Genomic DNA, 20,721 nt, shown 5'->3' with positions numbered 1-20,721 from the left:
ACCCAATAAAGGCTGGTCATGGCAAGGGCTGTGGCTTTTGTTCCCCTTGAGAGAAAAGTCATGCTGTCCCTTTTCCTCCACCGGACTCAGTAGTCTGTGTGAATGTCTCATTTCATCCATAATGACGAGGACACTGCGGGCCTGTGTTCGAGCATCACTTATCTATATAAGTAGATAAATAAATTGCTATATACATACAATGGAGTAGTTTTCAGACATAAAAAGGAATGAAGTATTGATACTTGCTCCAATATGGATGAAACTTACAAACATTATGCTACGCGAAAGAAACCAGGCAGACACAAAAGACCACATATTGTAAGATTTCATTTAAATGAAATATACAGCCTTGGTTAGTGTGGTTCAGTGGATTGAGTGCTGGCCTGTGAGCCAAAAGGTCACAGGTTCAATTCCCAGTCAGGGCATATGCCTGGGTTGGGGGCCAGGTCCCCAATAGGGGGCATGAGAGAGGCAACCACACATTGATGTTTTTCCCTTTCTCCCTTCCCCTCTCTAAAAATAAACAAAATATTTAAAAAAATAAATGAAATGTCCAAAATAGGCAAATCCATAGAGACAGAAAATAGATTAGTGGTTACCAGGGGCTGGGGGTAGAGGGAAATGGAGAGGTAATGGGTAAAGATGATGATAAATTATGTTCTAAAATTAGTGGTGATAGTGGCATAATTTTGTGAATCTACCCAAAATGATTTAATTGTACACTTTGAAAGGGTGAATTTAATTGTATATGAATCATATTTTAATAAAAAGAAAGTTAGGCAAATAAACTGGTATACAGGTTTGTAAATCTAAATAAATATGGTCTGTTAAAACATCTAAAGTAAGGATTAGTGATCAAAACTAGGTTGGAACTAAAATACTAAAAATCAAAGTACTTTAAAGATAGAAGAGGGCGGAGATCAGAATTAAAGAATTCTAAGGTTCCTAAAATCTTCACAATGACTAGGGATGGTTATTAACAATGGCAAGGCAAGTATGCACATTAATAATGTAAGAACTCCCACTAAGACAATAAAATTAATATGTATACCTTTCAAAGCACAAGTGAGAATAAAAAAGGAGTAAAGAAAACAACCAGCTCAAAAGGTGGCAGGAAAAAAAAAACATGGCATATAGATAAAGCAAAATAATGGGGAAAAATAGGCCCAGCATATCAGCATAATAAGAAGTATAAACATGCCTAAGAAAAGACAAAGATGCTCTGACTGGATTTTTAAAAATCCAGCTGTGTGTCAATTACATGAATAAATTCATAACACGGAAATGTTACAAGGATGGGAGAAAACATGCTAGGCAAATTCGAAACAAAATAATACAGTAATAATATATTTTAAAGCAAAAAGTAGTATTAGGAAGAATGTCATATACTTGAATGATAGAAGGGATGGTTCATCAGAAAGATACTCTGATCCAGAACATCTTTGAATCAACTGGAAACAATGCCTCCAAATATGTAAGACAAAATCATAAGGAGAAATGGACAACTTTACACAGTGAGAGTTTTTTTAAAGTAGGAATAAACAAAATTTCATGTTCTTTTCTTGGTCAGTACTTAAATATTAAGAAAGCTGAAATTTAAAATATGTTGACTAGATTTCTATACATAATATTTACATAATGATTCTGGTTTTACCTTCCCAAGAGCAGTCGCCCAGAATAACGGAGAGGCTCTCACTGAAGGCCAAGGCGCAGGGTTCCCAGGCAGGCCAAAGAATGGAGGGGCTGAAGCACACGCCCCTTTCCTGCCCCCCTCCCTTGCTCCCTTTTGTTTTTATCTGAAACACTGCTAAGTAACATGCAAAACTCGTTTTGGGTATAAAAAACTAGATGACTGTCCCAGTCCAGGATTGTGTTTCATTAAAGGAGACTTGGCACTAAAAGGACGTGAATTGCCCCTCATCTCAAGGGCATGGTGATACAAGGCAAAGGTCACACATAAGTCATTTGAGATCCCTGAGCAAAGGCATAGAAAATATAGACTCATCTGTAAAATGGGATTTGGCCAGATGGCCTCTTCTGTCACAGTGGGAGATTTTAAGACATCTTCTTTGGTAGTTGATAGATTGACAAAATACTTGTAAGAGTATAGAAGATTTGACCAACATAAATACAACAATCAAGTTTTTTTTCCTTCCCATCTTTCCATACTTACATTCTTAGGCTTTGAAAGTTCTTCCTCCCTGTTGCTGCACACTGAGTCAGTTGCAAAGCCTTTCGGATTCTCACAGTACAGTGGGTGGGTTCCATGCCAAGGCACTTTCATCCTGTAGCTAGTTCTTTGGGTCAGGCTTCAGTTGCCTCTTGCCAGAATCACTGTAATTGTCTCCTAATTGACCCTCCTATATTATAGAGAATTGCTCAAAGGGCATGTGGTTCAGTAGTTCCATTCTGATGTTATGAATTTTATTTTTGGATTAAGCCAGACCCAAGGTACTGCAATATTTCAGTCACTGTGGAATCACTTTTACTGAATTGAGCTCTGGTGTAAAGACACTGGCTATCTGCAGGGATGGTCAAGACAAAATCCTGGGAAACTCTCTGGCTGGAATATTATTTCAGGCACATACAGTATCCTCTTTATGAGGAATATTGGGGAAGCAGTATGCTGAAATCTGGACTTCTCCTGTACAACCAGTTTGTATATATTTTATGGACAACAAATCATGTACTGCTGCTTCTACTTCGCGAAGGTCACTAGAAAACTCAGCCAAATTTACTGGCCACTTAAATACCTATGTAGAATAATAGCTAATATTTAATGAATGCTTGCTATGAAGCAAGCACTATTCCAAATGCTTTTCATCTATTAATCTACTTGACCCTCATTTCATCTCAATAGGACCATTACGGTCCCCATTTTAAGATGAGGAAATTGAGGCCCAGAAAGGTCACATAACTGGCACAGGGCACTCAGCTAGTAAAAGGGAGGGGGAAAATTTGAACTCCGGCAGCCTGGTTCCACAGCCCCTACTTTTAATCACTATACAACATTACCTCTTTAAACTTTATGACATGCATGCCTGTGTGCTAATCCTAGCCTCTGGCTTTATAAATTTCCTATGCTTATCCTGTCACTTCTGGCCAAGATATATTAATAGGGACTTCATTGACCTTCCCACTGAAGCAACTAAAAATCTGGACATAATATATGAAACACAGTTTTTAAGACATTGAATGAATATCAAACTAAAGACAGTGATCCCCAAGACACAGAAAACAAATAAAGGAAGCCCTCCAAATGTCCCTGCTTCCATCCTGGAGAGTTTCTTGGCTGTAAGGCTGAGGGAGTAAACCCAGGCAGAACCCAGTCATTTCCCTGGGTTGAGGCGAGGGAGTTAGGAACCTGGGGAGGTCAAGGTGGCAGGAGTTCAGAGGGGAGAACACTGAAGAGAAGAGCACTGCACAGGAAGAAGCCTCTGGTTATCTGCTGAGGGTCCCCCTGAGTCTTCAGCACGCATATGAGGAAGTTATGTGAGGCCAGAGAGAGAACCACCTAAAAGGACTAGAAGGAGCAAATTTACACAGGGGATCACATAAGTCTAGTTTCTATTCCCAGCATTCAGAGCGGCAAGGCATATTTCACAAGGCATCGTGAGCTTTGCCCTAATAGTGGGGCCAAATTAGCCCTGGACTAATGTTGCTCTGGTCCCGTCTAACAAAGCTAAAAGTAATAGTCAAAAACTATTTCCAAAAAGCTAAAGGACCCATATAGAAGGACCCACATGAGGAGAAAAATCAGTCAACTGAAACTAATGAAGATAAGTACAGTGGATAGATAAAGACATTTGAAGTTATAACTGTTTTTCGGTGTGATCAAGATGCTAGGGAAAAGTCTGAGCTTGTTCAGTAAAGAACGGAAGTATAAAAAAGACCCAAAGTCCCAGAAACAGCAAACATACTCAGTGTCCATATCTTGGTTTCTAAATACCATTTTCCAATAAAAGGAACCATAGGTCTTTAGAGAAATGATTGGTTTCAAATAAGGAGCAGGGAAAATACAAGATGATCCTGGAGCATGCTGTAGTACTAGAAAGTAAACAATGCTTAAAAAAAAGGATGGGAAGGAGTACGTCAAAGAGATGCAGAAGCCAACCACACAGAGCATTTAATGGCCAGATGCAGAACAATGTGAGCAACAAAATAAAAACATAATATTGTATTATAATCCAAAATATAAAATAAATATACACCCATTCAAATTGGTACTAAGTGATTAAATAAATAAATTAAAAGGGAGAAAAAAATAACTCTTGCACACAGAATTCCAAATAATGTATGTAGATACTCCCCCCTCTCCAGGAGATAGAACTTAACCACTCCCCATGCCCTGACTATGGGCTAAACTTAATGACTTGATTCCAAAAACAGTATAGAAAGGGAAAAACAGGAGCTTCACAGTAGGAAAATCTAGCAAAACTACCTTAACCAAGTGACTAAAGTTTACATCACCAATGCTATCATGTGCCCTCTAATTTGATGTAATAAGAAGGACATTCTACCTCTATGCCATCCTTTTCCAAAACTCCTAACTCCAGGTTAAGAATCATGAGAACATCAAACAAACCCCAAATTAAGGGGTATTCTGTAAAACACATGACCAGTACTCATCAAAACTTTCAAGGCCATGAAACATAAGAAAAAGACTGAGAAATTGTCATGGGTCAGAAGAGACTCAAGAGACATCACAACTAAATAAAATGGGAGGTCCTTAATTGGTTCCTGGAACAACAACAAAAAAGACATTAATGGAAAAATTGTTGAAATCTGAAGAAAGTGTGCTGTTTGGCTAATACTAACAAACCAGTGTTGGTATCTTAGTTTTCATAAGTATGTCATAATAATGTAAGATGATGACATTAGCGGAAACTGAAACTGGATGAGGAACATATGGGAATGCTCTGTGGTATCTTTGCAAATTTTCTGTGGATCTAAAATTGTTTCACCCTGACTGGTGTGGCTCAGTTGGTCAGGTGTCATCCTGCAGAGCAAAAGGTCACCAGTTTGAGTCCCAGTCAGGGCACTTGCTGGGGTTGCAGGCCCAGTGTCCTGTTGGAGCATGTGTGAAAGGCAATTAATTGATGTTTCCCTTTCACATCAATGTTTCTCTCCCTCTCTGCCCTTCCCTTCCCCTCTTTCAAAAAATAAATAAATAAAATCTTTAAAAACATAAAATTTTTCCAAAATAAAAACCTATTTAAAAAACTGAATTTCTAGAGATAGGGATTATAATGTTGGAGACAAAAACTATATACAAAATGAGATAAAAATAGATTAGACATTTCAGATGAAAAGATTAGTGAATCTAGAGACACAGCACTAGAAACTAAACAAGAAGGCACAAAGAGAGGAAAAAAAGACAGAAAAAATTGGACCCACCATAATGAGCTGTAGGACCACTTCAAGAGGCCTCATATACGAGTGTAATTGCAGTCCTAGAGGAAGAAGGGGTCAAAAAATTCTTGAAGAAATGATGGCCATAAGTTTCCCAAATTGGATGAAAACTTTAGGCCCACAAATCCAAGAAGGTCAATGAACCTCAAGTACAAGAAACATGAAGAAAACTATACCAAGGCATTTCTTAATCAAATTGCTAAAGTCGGTGATAAAGAAAACGTCTTAAGAGCACCAAGAGAGGAAACAGCACATACAGAAGAACAAAGATAGGAATCATAACAGACTTTCAATCAGAAAAAATGTAAGACAGAAGATGGTGGAGCAAAGTATTTAATGTAGAGAAAGAAAGAAAAGAATTAGTAACTTATAGCACTGATTGGTGTAGCTCAGTGGATTGATCAAGGGCCTGTGAAGCAAAGGGTCGCCGGTTCGATTCCCAGTCAGGGCACATGCCTGGGTTGCAGATCAGGTCTCCAGTAGAGGACACATCACAGGCAACCACGCATTGATGTTTCTCTCCCACTCTTTCTCCTTCCCTTCCCCTCTCTCTAAAATTAATAAATAAAAATATTTTTTAAAAAAGAATGATCAACTTATTATTTAAAAACATATTTCAAAAGCCCTGGCCAAGCCCTGGCTGGTATACCTCAGTGGATAGAGTGTGGGCTGTGAACTAAAGGGTTTCCAGTTCGATTCCCAGTCAAAGCACATGGCTGGGTTGTGGGCCAGGTCCCCAGTGGGGGGCATGTGAGAGGCAACCACACATTGACGTTTCTCTGCCTCTCTTTCTCCTTCCCTTCCCCTCTCTCTAAAAATAAATAAATAAAGTGTGTCATCTAGCAAAGTGAAAGGTCGCCAGTTCAATTCCAAGTCTGGGCTCAGGCCTGGGTTGTAGACCAGGGACTGGCTGTGGCACATGTGCAAGGCAACTGATCAAAGTTTCTCTCACACACCGATGTCTCTCTCTCTCTTTTTCTCCCTCCACTCCCTTGTCTCTAAAAATAAACAAATAAGGGGACTTCCGCCAAGATGGAGGCATAGGTGGAAACACTGTGCCTTCTCCCACAACCAAGTTTGAATACAACAAAGGTTTGGAGAAGAAAGACACACCCAAAGACAAAAAAATTGAATTATACGGAAGTCCGACAACCACTAACCTTTCAACGGGACGGTAAGAGGGGCGGAGCCAGCAGCGAGCAGGGTGGGGCAGGACAGATCCCCCGACCTCGGCGAGCAGGCAGCCCGGAACCAGTTGGGGTGCAGGGCAGACTGACCGTGGTCACACATTCGCGCACAGTGAGACGGACCAGACAGGCACCAGGGGGCGAGGGCTGACGGCGGTGGCACACTCGCGTGCAGTGGGACGAAACGCTCGGGCCCTGTAACAGTGGCAGCTGCAGCACCTGTGGGGGCCGAGGCTGCAGGTGGCAGACAGGGACGCCATAGTTCCGTGTTGACCCCGCCCCCACATACAACGTCACAACCCAGCGACTTAGTTGCCCTGGTCTAGTGAACACCTTAGGGCTCCGATCCTGCTACTTAACAGGCACGAACAGCCCAAAAGATGGCGCAAGCAGAACTGAAAGTCCCAGAGCCAATAACTCTCAGCGACCAAGAAATTGCCAGCCTCTCAGAAGCACAATTCAAAACACTGTTTATCAGGATGCTCACAGAACTGGTTGATTATAGTCACAAATTAGAGGAACATATGAAGGCTAAACTAATTGAAATGAAGGGAGATGTCCAGGAAACCAATAGCAATGGAAAGGAAACTGGGACTCAAATCAATGGAGTGGACCAGAAGGCAGAATGAAAAATCCAACCAGAAAGGAATGAAGAAATGAGAATTCAAAAAAATGAGGAGAGGCTTAGGAACCTCCAGGACACCTTTAAACATTCCAACATCCGGATTATAGGGGTACCAGAAGGGGGAAAGAAACAGCCACGAGTGGAAAACTTATTTGAACAAATAATAAAGGAGAACTTCCCCAGTCTGGCAAAGGAAATAGACTTCCAGGAAATCCAGGAAGCTCAGAGAGTCCCAAAGAAGTTGGACCCAAGAAGGAACACACCAAGGCACATCATAATTACATTAGCCAAGACTAAAATGAAGGAGAGAATCCTAGAAGCAGCAAGGGATAAGGGGACAGTCACCTACAAAGGAGTACCCATCAGACTGTCAGCGGATTTCTCAAAAGAGACCTTACAGGCAAGAAGGGGCTGGAAAGAAGTATTCCAAGTCATGAAATCCAAAGACCTACAGCCAAGATTGCTTTATCCAGCAAAACTTTCATTTAGAATGGAAGGACAGATAAAGTGCTTCTCAGATAAGGTCAAGTTCAAGGAGTTCATCATCACCAAGCCCTTATTATATGAAATGCTAAAGGGACTTATATAAGAAAAAGAAGATGAAAAATATGAACAGTGAAAGGACAGCAAACTCACAGTTATTAACAACCACACCTAAAACAAAAGCAAACCAAGAGGACAGCTAGATCAGGAGTGGAACCATAGAAATGAAGAACACATGGAGGGTTAGCAACAGGGGAGTGGGAGGAGGAGAAGGGGGGAGAAGGCACAGAAAATAGCATAGACAGTAGGTAGAAAATAGATAGGGGGAGGGCAAGAATAGTGGGGGAAATATAGAATCTAAAGAAGTTGAGACACGTGGTTATAAACTAAGGGGAGGAGAATGGTGGGGGAGGGAGTGTGCGGGTGGAGGGGAATGAAGGGGGGGAATAGAACAACTGTAATGGTATAATCAATAAAATATATTTTAAAAAATAAATAAAAATAAAAAAATAAATCTTTTAAAAAATGTTTTTAAAAAGCATATGTGACAATGAGGAAAGAATAGCCTTTTAAACAAATAGTGGAGAGACAATGGGATAGCCACACAAAAAAAGTGGGACACTTCACACCATATAGAAAAACAAACTCAAAATGAGTCAAAGACCTAAACATAATAGTTAAAAATATAAAACCCTTGGAAGAAAATAGAGGGGTAAATCTTTATGACTTTGGGTTTGACGATCATCTCTTAGCACAAGCACCCAAAGATAAATTACATTTTATCAAAATGCAAAACTTTTGTGCATCAAAAGACACTATCAAGAAAGGGAAAAGATAACCCCAAAATGGCAGAAAGTATTTGCAACTAATATATCTGATAAGGGTCTAGTATCCAGAATTTATAAAGAACTCTTACCACTCATCAACAAAGAGACAAACAACCCAAATGAAAAAATGGGCGAAGGACTTGAACAGACATTTCTCCAAAGAAAGTATGCACAGGGCCAAAAAGCACATGGAAAGATGCAAAGATGTTCAACATCATTAGTCAGTAGGGAAATGCAAATCAAAACCACAATGACATACCATTTAATACTCAGCAGGATGGATACAACTTAAAAAAAATTGAAGGGAAAATAAGTGTTGGCGAGAATCTGCAGAAGTTGGAACCCTCACTTTATGCATTGCTGGAGGGAATGTAAATTGTGCAATCACTGTGGAAACAGTTTGGTGGTTCTTCAATAAGTTAAACAGAATTACTATAGGACCCAGCAATTCCGCTTGTAGGTATACATATGAAAGTATTAAAAACAAGTGTTCAAACAAAACTTGTTCGTACATGTTCATAGCAGCACCATTCACAACATTCAAATGAGGAAAGACAAATGTCCAACAGTGGAGGAATGAATATACAAAATGCAATATAGCAATAAATTGGAATATTGTTTAGCCATAAAAAGGAATGAAGATACCCGCTACAATATGGATGAATCTGGAAAACGGTATGCTAAGAAGCCAGACACAAAAGGCCTGATTGCATGATTCCATTAACATGAAACTTCCATAACAGGCAGATCCATACAGATGGAACGTTGACTAGTGGTGTCCAGGGTCCAGGAGTAGGAGAATGGGGAGTGACTGCTTAATGGATACAAATTTTCTTTTGGGGATGAAGAAAATGTTCTGGAACTAGACAGTGGTGATGGCTGCACGACACTGTGAATGTAGTAAGTGTCATGGAAATGCACTCTTTAAAATGGTTAAGATGGTGAATTTCACTGCAATAAAAAAAAGCAATTACTATAAAAGTCTATTCTTTCATTCATCTATCAAATATGTATTGAGCAGTTCCTGACAAGTTTATTCTCGATGCAGGGAATATGGAGACTTATCAGGCATGGTCTTGGCCCTGGAGGGTTCTCTGGGTTGGAAAGGGAGGAAAATCACCCTACAAACACGTTCAGTAAAGTGTTATAGTTTCCTTGAATGTGCACCATACACTGTGGGGGCTGCTTTTCAGAGGGGTTGGGCGTGGAGAACAGCAACGCCAAGGCTGAGCCTTGAGTGAAGAGCAGGAGTTTGCTTGGCGGACGGCAGTGGGAAGATTTCAGGCAGAAATCTTCAGGCAGAAGGTGTGACCCGAACCAGCTCAAAAACTGATGTTAGAAAGCTCCTGGCTCTCAGCAAACCCCAAGCCAAATAGCATGTGTTCAGCAGTGTAGAGGATGGACTTCAGGACAATGAGGTGGCAAGTAGATGACCACCCACCCCTGTCTGGCTACAGTAAGGGACACTAAGATATATGAGGGGGGTGGCAAAGACCTGATGGGACATGAGGCTCAAAGTGTGACTCCAAGACTGGGCCACCTGGTGGGAGGTGGTTATTGCCTGTCCCTAAGGTAGGCCCACAGGACGTTTTGTACTCAGGGGACATCAAACTAGAAATGAACACCCCCCCGCCTTCTTATGTATTCTCCTATTTTTAATATATATAATTTTTTTGCATTTGAAAACCACTTCCCTTTTCCTTGGGCTGCCTCTGTTTTCCTGTTTGAAGTATCTGTTACTATGGAAATGCCATGGCACAGTAAAGTGGCATTTACAAGTGAGGTGTAAAGAATTTTCAGAACATCTCGAAACACAAGTCTAGGGTTTAGGAATATAAGCCCTAATGATGTGATAGTGCTCATGCCTTCAGACACTGTGTTATAAATATAAACACACCCGGAAATTTTAGACAGCATAGAGGAGATAGTTGAGAACTTTATTAGGATTTATGTGCCCAGATTCGGAGTATATGAGAAATATTAAAAACACAAAACATAACACACTAGTTGGGAAGAACATCTGGAAAAAATGAACGACAGAATGCCAACATTTACTTATGAATACACACCTCTGGAAGAAGGACCGGGGGCTGGGGGGAGCTGGGACACCCCATGGAAACTTGGAAAAACCTTTGTAGCACCTTCTGTGCCATAAATATGATCCCTAAAAACTGCATGTAAATCAACTGTTGGTAAATCATATTTATCAAACGTAACGGTGACCGATATTTTAAAGATATCTTAAGAATGTACATTTCAGTAAGGGAAATTATTACCAGTGGAACAACGGAAAAATCTCACCGGACTGAGTGAAATTCAAGGTCCTTCATTATTATACTGGCTCTGCCAACTGAATGTGTGATTCAAGAAAAGTCAGTCAACCTCCCTGGGCCAATTTCCTCATCTAATCTGGGTTGTAATTCTGAATTTTCACTTATTAGTTTCTTAAAGCAAGGTGCGGGGTACTGGCCCGCAGCCTAATGTCTTCTGGGAGGTAAAGCTGCACACTGAAGCCAGTGGACAGAGCTCAGGGCCCTTTTACATGAGAGGAGCTCGGGTCGGTACCACCAGCAGGCCAGTTACCATTCATTCTGTGTTCTGCATCTTCGTTACCCACTTTGTCATTCCCACAATCACCCAAAGTGCAATCATTCCCATTTTTCGTTCCAAATTCTTGACAAAAGTTTGTTCTTTAGAGTTGTCCTTTGGGAAAAACTGACAGTTCAAGGTAGGAGCCCATTCTTGGTGATCTTTCCACCTCTGGTCCTGTTCCTATTCCACAAGACAGGGCACTGCCAAGGGCAAGGGCTATACCCCCTGCCTGGTACAAGCCCAGGGGCAGAGAAGAAATTCAACAAGTGACGGTTCACTGAATGAGGAAGCTGAGGCAGAGAGGTGGGTCTACTGAGATACCTGAACCCTAGGGGTGAACTTTTGGCAGCTGCTCTAAACATTTCTGAACTTTCCAAATTTCTACAATGGGCAGAAACATAAACATACCACAAGCATTAAACTCTCCTTTTCCTGGCTTTTTGTCAATGCCCTGGTCTCTCATAAATAATACAATCTTTTCCCGGTTCTCCAATGCTTGGAACAGGACACAGGGCACACATCTTTTCTTTAAAGGAAACAGCAATTACAGTCTCCTAGTCTGTTTTGCTTAAACAGCAACGACACTCTGCATTTGCCTTTGTGGACCTAACACCTGCAATCTAGCTTCAGGCAAGGACCCCTGCCAACTGGCTGCGGGAAAGGCCATTTACCAATGGTGTTTAGGCGCCACCTTGACTAATCCGCCATACAGGAAGTACAAAACACACTGTAAGAATTCCTTTGTCTTCTTAAGCAAAAACAGGTTTAGGCCTTATTAACTGGCAAGAGATAGAAGGCAATGGGTCGGGCTTTTTGCCAATTTACCACCACCTTGTAGAATAATTCAGGAAGACCAAAGAAGCAAAGGAAATTACTATCTATTGAGTGCTCACTGCATGCCAGGTCTTGTGCTGGGCCCGTCATACCCATTATTTAATGTGAGCCTCACATCCGAGTCATTATTTAATATACTATATTTTGACTAACTTCTCTTATTTTCTGTCCACCTCCCCAATGTATGCTCATGAGGAACTTTTTTGTCACTTATTACTCAGTGTCCAGGACAGTGGCAGGCACATATAAGCACTCTAAATACTTGTTGAATAAACAAACTGAACAGCTCCGTGGGACAGGTGTTCTCACTCTCCTTTCAGGGACGAATAAGCAAGTGTTCCCAGGGTGCACGTGAAACGCCCAACACCACAGGCCTTGTTAAGGAAGTGGGACTAAAACCCAATTCTCGCGCTTTCATCCTTTTTTATGACCAAAGGTCATAATTAGACTTAGACTTAAATATTGAAGAACTCTTTCAGCTTGACAAACTCATAGTCTACATGCCTATAAACCTGTATTTACCTTGTGTGTTCATTTGAAAGTCTGAAATTTCACCAAGGAGATACATTTGGCACTTTAATAATGTTTTGCTAAAGCAACTATAAAGGACACATTTTCCCAACATAACAATTCCATCTATGGATAGGCATGGTCTATATCACTTCTCATTTTAAAATCCTATAACATAATAACTCTTCAGACATACATAAAAAGCACAGTCATCCTGGACATCGACAAAATAACATTTGCAAACCTTAGAGTTTTGTAAGTTCCAACATGACAAGCGTGTAGGATTCTCAGTGTGGAATGCCAATTATTCAGGGGTGCACCCGAGTTGCTTGAGTGTCCAGGTATGGGAGGAGGTACACCTGGCACATTAAAAGCCATTCCCATCCTAAAGAAATTGTATGGAAGGCTCAAGGATTCTTAGTGAGTCGGCTGTAACAAAATCCATCTCGAGAATATTCCCTTTGTATGAAAGAATGTAAGAACAAAATCCAGCCAAGGAGAATTTCACCCAGGGGAGTATTTCATATCCTTTTCCATTTGTCAGAATATACTTGAGCCCTACACGCTCCTTTACCTACCCAGGACTACGTAACAGGAGCACGCCACTTGCGGTGTCTTCTCACGCCACCTTAGTTTTCTCTAGGGATTCTGGTCACGTCCACTTCTCCTCTGGGGCAGGCCCTTTTCCTCTGTCCCACTCTGGCTCCCGACACGGTTACCGCACAGCCTGTGTCGATGAAGCCCGTCTGTTGTTCACGGAGCAAACTAGTGCTTTGGCTTCACTTCCTGCATTGCCAACTTTTGGTGCTATTGTTATATTCTAATATTAAAGTAATAATACTTCAGAAATGTTTTTAAAAGAAATACAAAATTTTAGACAATACTCATTCTCCAACAATGTTAGTCATTTAAAAAACATTTTCGGATTTATACATGTAATTTTTTATATCATTCTTTTAACACGATAAACATTTTCCATGCAGTGTTAATTCTTCATAAACATTAACTCTAATGATGGCATTATAGTCTATTGTAGAGTCATACTCTAATTTATTCAACCGATTTTCTACTGTTGGACTTCTGGATTGTTAAGCATAAATTCCACCCACATTTTAGACTATTTCTTTAGGACAGACTCCCAGAATTGGAATTAGAGGATCAGAAGATATAAACATTTTTAAAGCCCCTAAAAGATACTGCCAAATTGCTGTTCAGAAAGCTGTTGCCAATTTACACTTCCAAGATTGCCAGCGTGTTTTTCTACCAACACGGACCTAACTAAAGGATAATAAAATTTAAGTGGAACATACAGAGGCCTATGGCAAAAGTCATTCCTATTTCAGGTATGCAATTAACAATGAGTTAGTGTGAGCTCACGGAACAAGTTTCCCGGAAGCGGAGCAATATAATCAGATTTTAGACTTGACCGATCTGTGAACTGCGTCTGTTTTGTGCATTGCTGTGCCCCTGCACACAGGACAGTGCCTGGCACATACAATCACTCAGTAACAATGTGTTAAATTAACACAGAGTCTTCTTTGGACATGCAGCTTTTCAGCAACTGCAGAATTTAGTCACTCCTCGATGCAAGGGAAACGTGACCAGCTGGGTTACCCTTGTAAAGGTCTGTTCAGGCCTGACAGTCTATTTCAACTTTGGAAAATCGGTTTAAATGAAGGTGACCCAATACAGTCCTCATTAGAGGAAAAAACTAGCACACACATCTAAAAGGACATACCTTGGCATCAACTGCAAATATATACATATAGACTTTTACAAGCATGCAAAAATTCAGTGACTTTTGTCACCTCCATAGTAGTTACTTTCATAAGCAACAAACTTGTTCAAATGCTGCCCAAGATCAAGGTGATTTTGGAACCAACTTCAGTTCATTCTATTATCACTGGTTGTAATACTGGCAAAATTGTTTTTGAGATATTAGAGGGCATATATAGGTAGTGGTTCATGTAATATTTTGAGTCAAAAAGAGCACAAAACTCATTTCATGAACCAGAATAGGGTCAAGATAAAACACTTACTTATTCAACTCTACTCCATGTTCCTGGCACCATAAAGATTCCCTTTAATATTCCACAATTTCTATACAGTAAATTGTCAGACACCACCAGATCAATTTAGCATTAACAAGTTAATGATGGAAAAGAATCAATCATTGTCCTTTTATATATACACTTTATAAACACTAGACCAAGAGTCAGCATATTATGGTCCACGGGCCAAACCTAGCCCGCCATCTGTTTTTGTATAGTGTACAAGCTAAGAAATGTAAGAACGATTTTTTTTAGCTTTTTAAATGGCTGAAAAAATAAAAATATTTTGTGACATGTAAAAATTACATGAAATTCAAATTCCCATGTCTGTAAAGTTTTTTTTTTTTTTTTTAGAACACGGCCACGCTCATCTGTTTCCTTGTTAGATGTCTGCTTTTGCAATAAAATAGTGAATAGTTGCAACAGAGACTGCGTGGCCCACAAATCCTAAGACGTTTCCTTTATGACCCTTTCACTAGACCCAAGTGAAGGTACTGAAGTTTCCCATTACAGATTTTTTTGGTTTCTGAATATCAGTAGTAGAAGGGTGATGCATTTGGGACAGTTATTTGCAAGGATCTAATAAGGCAGAAAGTAGAGAAGATAAATACACGAGGGTTGCCTCGGACAGGATGGAAAGCCTGTAGCTCTGAGAGGTGTGACTCCACTAAAAAGCGGAAGAACACAGGGTTCCATATATAGTTCCAGCAGCAAAGGAAGCTCTTACTAATTGAGCCACATGGGACCCTGGTGAGATGCAATCCTACGGCCAGTGAGACTCGCTGGCAATTATGTTTGCGAAGAGCAGGCTGGCTGAACAGCTGTCACTGTGATACAGTGAGATGACTCCCCAGTAGTGCCACACTTCTTTACTAGATGTCCTCAAACCATTTAACATCCAGATTTCTCGGGGCATTTCCAATGGCACGTGTGAATGCTGACTAAGTGGCTGAAAGGAGGGCTCTGGAAAGCAGGTCCCAGGTGCACCTTCTTCCCAAACAATCACATTTCAATGAGGATTCAAAGCCAGGGGCAGACTTTCTAAGACTGCAGAACTTTCCACGTGTTTTTCAAAATCAAAGATTGGTGGACATTTTGTTCTTTTTGATTTGAGTATTACCAGTGGGACAGGCAGAGTAAGGCAGGGTGGGATAACGGATGCAGGAAAAATTAAATAAAATCAGTGATGGGATGATCTGCCCTGGAAGGTTTCTGTTCCTATAGGACTTCCAGCTGTGGCATGTAACACCCCATGTGGATTCTGAACCAGAATGGGGGAGGGGAAGATCAGCCCAAAAGCCAAAGAGATTCATTAACCGATTGTTTTGAGCTCGAGAATTATGGTCAAGGCTTGCAGATTGCCAGCTCACCTCCTGACATTCTACAGAGAACTAGGCTTCATCTACTACCATTAGGTGGAGCTTCTCTTGTAGGGGGAAAAATATAATTGCTGGGAGAATGGGATTGGGATTTTCTATCTCAGAGAAACTTTCATGAGGTAACCAAATTGCCTCCACAAGAACTGGTATTACTGGTTGCTGCCGGGGTGTGGAACCCCCGTTGGCTAAGGGTGAAAAAGGGAGTTTTTCTCTTTCTCTGTATGCCCCTTATCAAAAACAAAAACAAGAACCCCACCCGCCCAACCATACTGCCCACCCCACTTCCTAAAGATAGGAAGGCAACCTGGAGCCAGGGCTGCAACAGACAGTCTCCTTACTGAGGGCTATAGGCTGACTTAGGAGCTGGAAGAGGGATCTGTAAATCAGAGGAGTTAACTGTGAGTTGAGTGAAAAACCATGACCAAAAGGGCAATTCAAGAGCATCACACCCAAGTGACCAGAAGCAGCTACTGGAGGGAGGTGTGGTCAGAACCAGGGAAAGAGAGGAGCAAGAGCAAACTGGTAGAAAATAAACTGAGAGATGTTTGAGCAAAGCCAAGGACAAGAGCCTGGGGCGTGATGATGGGTAGATCCGTGAGACTATAGGTTCAGGAGCCCTAGGCAGCGAGGTGCAAGACAGAGCAAAATCCATGTCAGCAATAAAAGAGCTTTGGTGGTAGGCACATAAGGTACTGTTAAATATGAACTCTCCCATCCTAGATCATGCTTGAGCCCGGGATTTAGTGATTCTGAGCAGCCATGTGTGGTTTGCTCTGGATGAGTGTTTGGTCAGTAATTTTACTTCCCCAAAATCTGAGGTACATCAGAGTTACCATGTCATTGAATATTTTCTGGGAAAACTTGCATTGGGTTCAAGTAGTCATTTCACCTGACTTCTACTCGGGACAGGATCTAAGATAATAAATTAAGCCCCTTTCATAATTCAGTCCCGATTACCTGTTTCCAAATGCTGTGTCCAAACCCTGTAAGGGCCAACACTGCTCTTCGTAACCTGTACACCAGCACGGTCTTAGTCCAGCACCTTTGGAAGGGTCACTCCAACCCTGTGCACAGGAATAAGTCCAAAAATAAGTCCAAAGTCCTGTGCACAGGACTTTGGATGGGAATAAGTCCAAAAATAAGTCCTCTCAGGACCTCTGTGTCATAACAGGTTGAAGGAATGACTGTGAAGGGATCCTGGCCCTGGCCCAGGAATACACAATTCTGCAAGTTACCAATGGGCTTGCTAAAGTGGTATGAGGTTCATTAACTGATGTCACCCCAATAAATTCAATGAAAAAAATTTAATGAGGTCAGTCACAGTTGCAACAGACAGCCACAGGGACTTTTGCTTCAGCGTGCAATGTGGAGTGCCTGTGGGAAACCAGGGTTTCATCTGATGTAGGAATATGTACTGGTCCTGAAATGGAATGTCTAGAAATTGCTAAGTAGGTAAAAAGTCTGTAAGCTGTTGCTTGGTTTGAGTTTTCTTGCACAATATCTTTTATTTATGTAATCAGATCTAGGTTTCAGGGTGCCTCAAAACTGACAGGGATTAGTGGGGAACCTGTAGTTTTTTAGAGGGGATTCAGTGAAAGAATGGAACTAAAAATAACTGTTGAATAAGTAAGTGTCAGGCCTCTGCTATCAACTGACATTGTTTACTAACTTACTAAGGAAATAATAGGAGCTCTTATGTATAAAAATCCTTGGGTGAAGCACAGACCTTGGCAAACCCTGTGAAATGCTGTTAATAACCACCCCCCTCCCTGCTCCTCCACCAGTCATTCTGAGATGTTTCCAGTCTATGTGGTATTACTTGGATCACACCTGGGGAAAGTTCCATCCCATAAATCCTGGCGAAGAGGCAGAAAGACATAAAAGAATCTGAACTTAACACAGACTGCTTTTTTTGAGGGGAGGAGCAGGGGTTGATGGGAATTTTAGATAACTAAATAAGTGAGTTATTATAAACCTATCCACAATTTGCCCTGGCTGGTGTGGCTCAGCGGTTGAGTGCTGGCCTGTGAACCAAGGGGTCGCCAGTACAACTCCCAGTCAGGGCACACGCCTGGGTTGCAGGCCAGGGGCTCAGTAGGGGGCATGCAAGAGAGAGGCAACCACACATTGATGTTTCTCTCCCTTTCTCCCTCCCCTCATCTGTAAAAAATAAATAAAATCTTAAAAAAAACTAGCCGCAACTTATGAACAACTGGCATAGAGTTGGGGGGAGAGAAGAGGAAGCAAAGGATCCCAAATTGTTCATCCTCTGCAACATCATTATCTTGCTCTCCAGACAAAAGTGTCATCATTTTCTTACTGCTGCAGGTTCAGAGCCTCATGCTGTTCCACCTGCCTGGGAAGCTTTCCCTAATTTCCTAGCTTCTTGCCCCATCGTTCCTTATGAATCTAGCTCCTGAACCACCTCATCCATGAAGTCCACCCAGCCCTTAGTGATTTTGTTTCACAACATCACACTGTCAATGCCCAGCAGTGTTCTAAAAACTGCAGGTATCCAAAAAGTACCTGACAATGTTGGCAATAGTTTCTAAAATCAGGCTGCGGTGTAGGAGTCAGCACGTAGGCAGCTGGCTCCCTTAATGCAGGGTCTAGCGTCACCTGGTCTCCCTCCCCACACAGCACAGCCTGGGTCTGCGTCCCCTGGTTTATATTTTCAGGGACCCGATTCTCCTCTTCCAGCAAAGATACCCAAATGAGCATGTGCATATTGTCGGGGTGGGGTCCAAAGCACAGGACTAGAATGAAACAAACCCAGCTCTTTTGTGAGGTTTAGGTCTGTGAGCTCAGTATGGGTAGGCCAACCCAAGTTCTGAGAGGCTCCTACTGAATCATTTGGGTCGGGCTGACCCTTAGCATGGCTCATTATGTCAGCATGCCACTGCCTCCTGTACCACACCTCTGGCCCTGACTGTGAAGCAGGCTGGAACTGGAGGCCTTCTCTGGGGGTCCTCCCAGAAGAGTACGCCTCCCTGGGCACAGACATACAGACTCCAGGAAATTCTGCTCCCACCTCTCACTGGTATGATCCCCTGAGGCAGAATGTTGAGAACATAGGAACAGGACAGCCACAACGATCTAAGGTGTGGGCAGTGAAGAAATCCAAACTTGTTAAGCAAAAGAAATCAAGAACAAGCAAGAACCAGAAGTCAGCAGCCAGAGGTTCTTCAAAGTTGTGGAGAACAGCAAGGAAGATATGGCACAACAGTCCAGCAGAGTAACCTAGGAGAGCCATGGCACGGAGGGAGGGGTGGTACAGATGACTGAAAACAGACCAGCAGCAAATGAAGGTGCCTAGCAGTGAGGTAGCTTTTTAGCTCAGGTTCAGCTACCTCACAATCCTTTCACCAAAGTGTGAACCAATCCTGAGCTGCCCTGGTAGGAAGGCTTGTTGAAGATGAGGCCTGCAGAAGCTGGCTGGCGGCACAATGGATTCTGGGGTGGGAGACAGGCAGGGGCGATTCCCTACCAGCTTCACACTGAAGGTGCCTCCATGTTTCAGAGCCTGTTACCCTTTTCTTCACATACAACCTATTTTTCCTGGTTTCTTTGGAAAGATCAGAACAAGAGTCCAGCTTTCGAGGTTTAGAGTCATCCTTCAAAATAGCAGATATAACTTTGGCAGAAACTTTTCTCATGTTCAAGTTTTCTTTCAGAANAGCTGGCTGGCGGCACAATGGATTCTGGGGTGGGAGACAGGCGGAGGCGATTCCCTACCAGCTTCACACTGAAGATGCCTCCATGTTTCAGAGCCTGTTACCCTTTTCTTCACATACAACCTATTTTTCCTGGTTTCTTTGGAAAGATCAGAACAAGAGTCCAGCTTTCGAGGTTTAGAGTCATCCTTCAAAATAGCAGATATAACTTTGGCAGAAACTTTTCTCATGTTCAAGTTTTCTTTCAGAATGAGTCTGACAGTTTCTTTATCTAAATTTAATTCTTCGGCCATCATCCTCACTGTTAACTGCCTGTTTGAACAAACCAAGTCCTTGACCTTTTGGATATTTTCATCTGTCCGGTGGGTAACTGGACGGCCACTTCGGGCATCATCTCGAACATCTTCCCGCCCTTCTTTAAATCTTTTGTGCCAGTCAAAAACTCTGGCCCTAGACATGACTTCATTCCCATATGCTTCTTTTAAAAGATGGTGGGTCTCACTTGCAGACTTGTTTAATTTCACGCAAAATTTTATACTAATCCTTTGTTCTAGATAGCGGTCACTCATTTTGGCACTTAACACAGGAACGTTAACAGGCTACAATTACGGGGAAGATAGAGGGACCAATCTCTCTATACGACTGCAGGTGGAATCAGGTCGCTCGCTATTCTTGATCCTCTGGAAGCCTCACCAGGAAAGAGTAATTGCTTTTCTGAGTTTTCGGCCCTCAGCTTTCAATCAAAGCTGGTGGAGAAGCCCGTTCTGAGAAGCTAATGGGGCTAAAGAGTAGCCGCAAAGCTGGGGAAAATGAAATCTCCTATAACCCACCTCTGCGTCCAACACAGTGCACGCAGATCTGCCAGGAGTGTACAAATCAGTAACCAAAGTTGTCCCGATTCCGTGGCGCTTAAAGGTATATTGCGATTTCTGCAGCAGAGGCCTAAGTGGTGGTATCTTAAACAAGCAAGGAGACATACACCAGTGATGTAACGTGCAAGCTCGCCCCAGATATACAGAATCCCGCGAACGCCAAACCTACCGAAGCAGCCCCGGGTTCACCAGCTCTTGAGTACAAGAGACACGCCCGCATAAGCAATTCCCTCCCGCCCACAGTAGAGCTGCGCAGGCGCACTGAGGCAGCCCGC

At 42.0% G+C, this 20,721-nt stretch overlaps 1 protein-coding gene across 1 annotated transcript in view; it reads right to left on the bottom strand.

Annotated features, from left to right (window-relative positions):
- GVQW3 (GVQW motif containing 3) overlaps positions 1-20,716 on the bottom strand; it is a 28,776-nt gene extending 8,060 nt beyond the window's left edge. Inside the window, 1 exon segment of the mRNA XM_037038437.1 lies at positions 19,679-20,716. Coding sequence (XP_036894332.1) covers positions 19,679-20,143 — 465 coding nt within the window. The 5' untranslated portion in view covers positions 20,144-20,716.
- Positions 20,717-20,721: the final 5 nt, after the last annotated feature.

Source organism: Sturnira hondurensis, unplaced genomic scaffold (assembly GCF_014824575.4).
Source record: "Sturnira hondurensis isolate 20B ecotype Veracruz unplaced genomic scaffold, ASM1482457v3 Scaffold0024385, whole genome shotgun sequence".
NCBI lineage: Eukaryota > Metazoa > Chordata > Mammalia > Chiroptera > Phyllostomidae > Sturnira > Sturnira hondurensis.
Note: the sequence above shows the minus strand (reverse complement) of the source record. Positions and strands in the feature narration are given on the sequence as shown.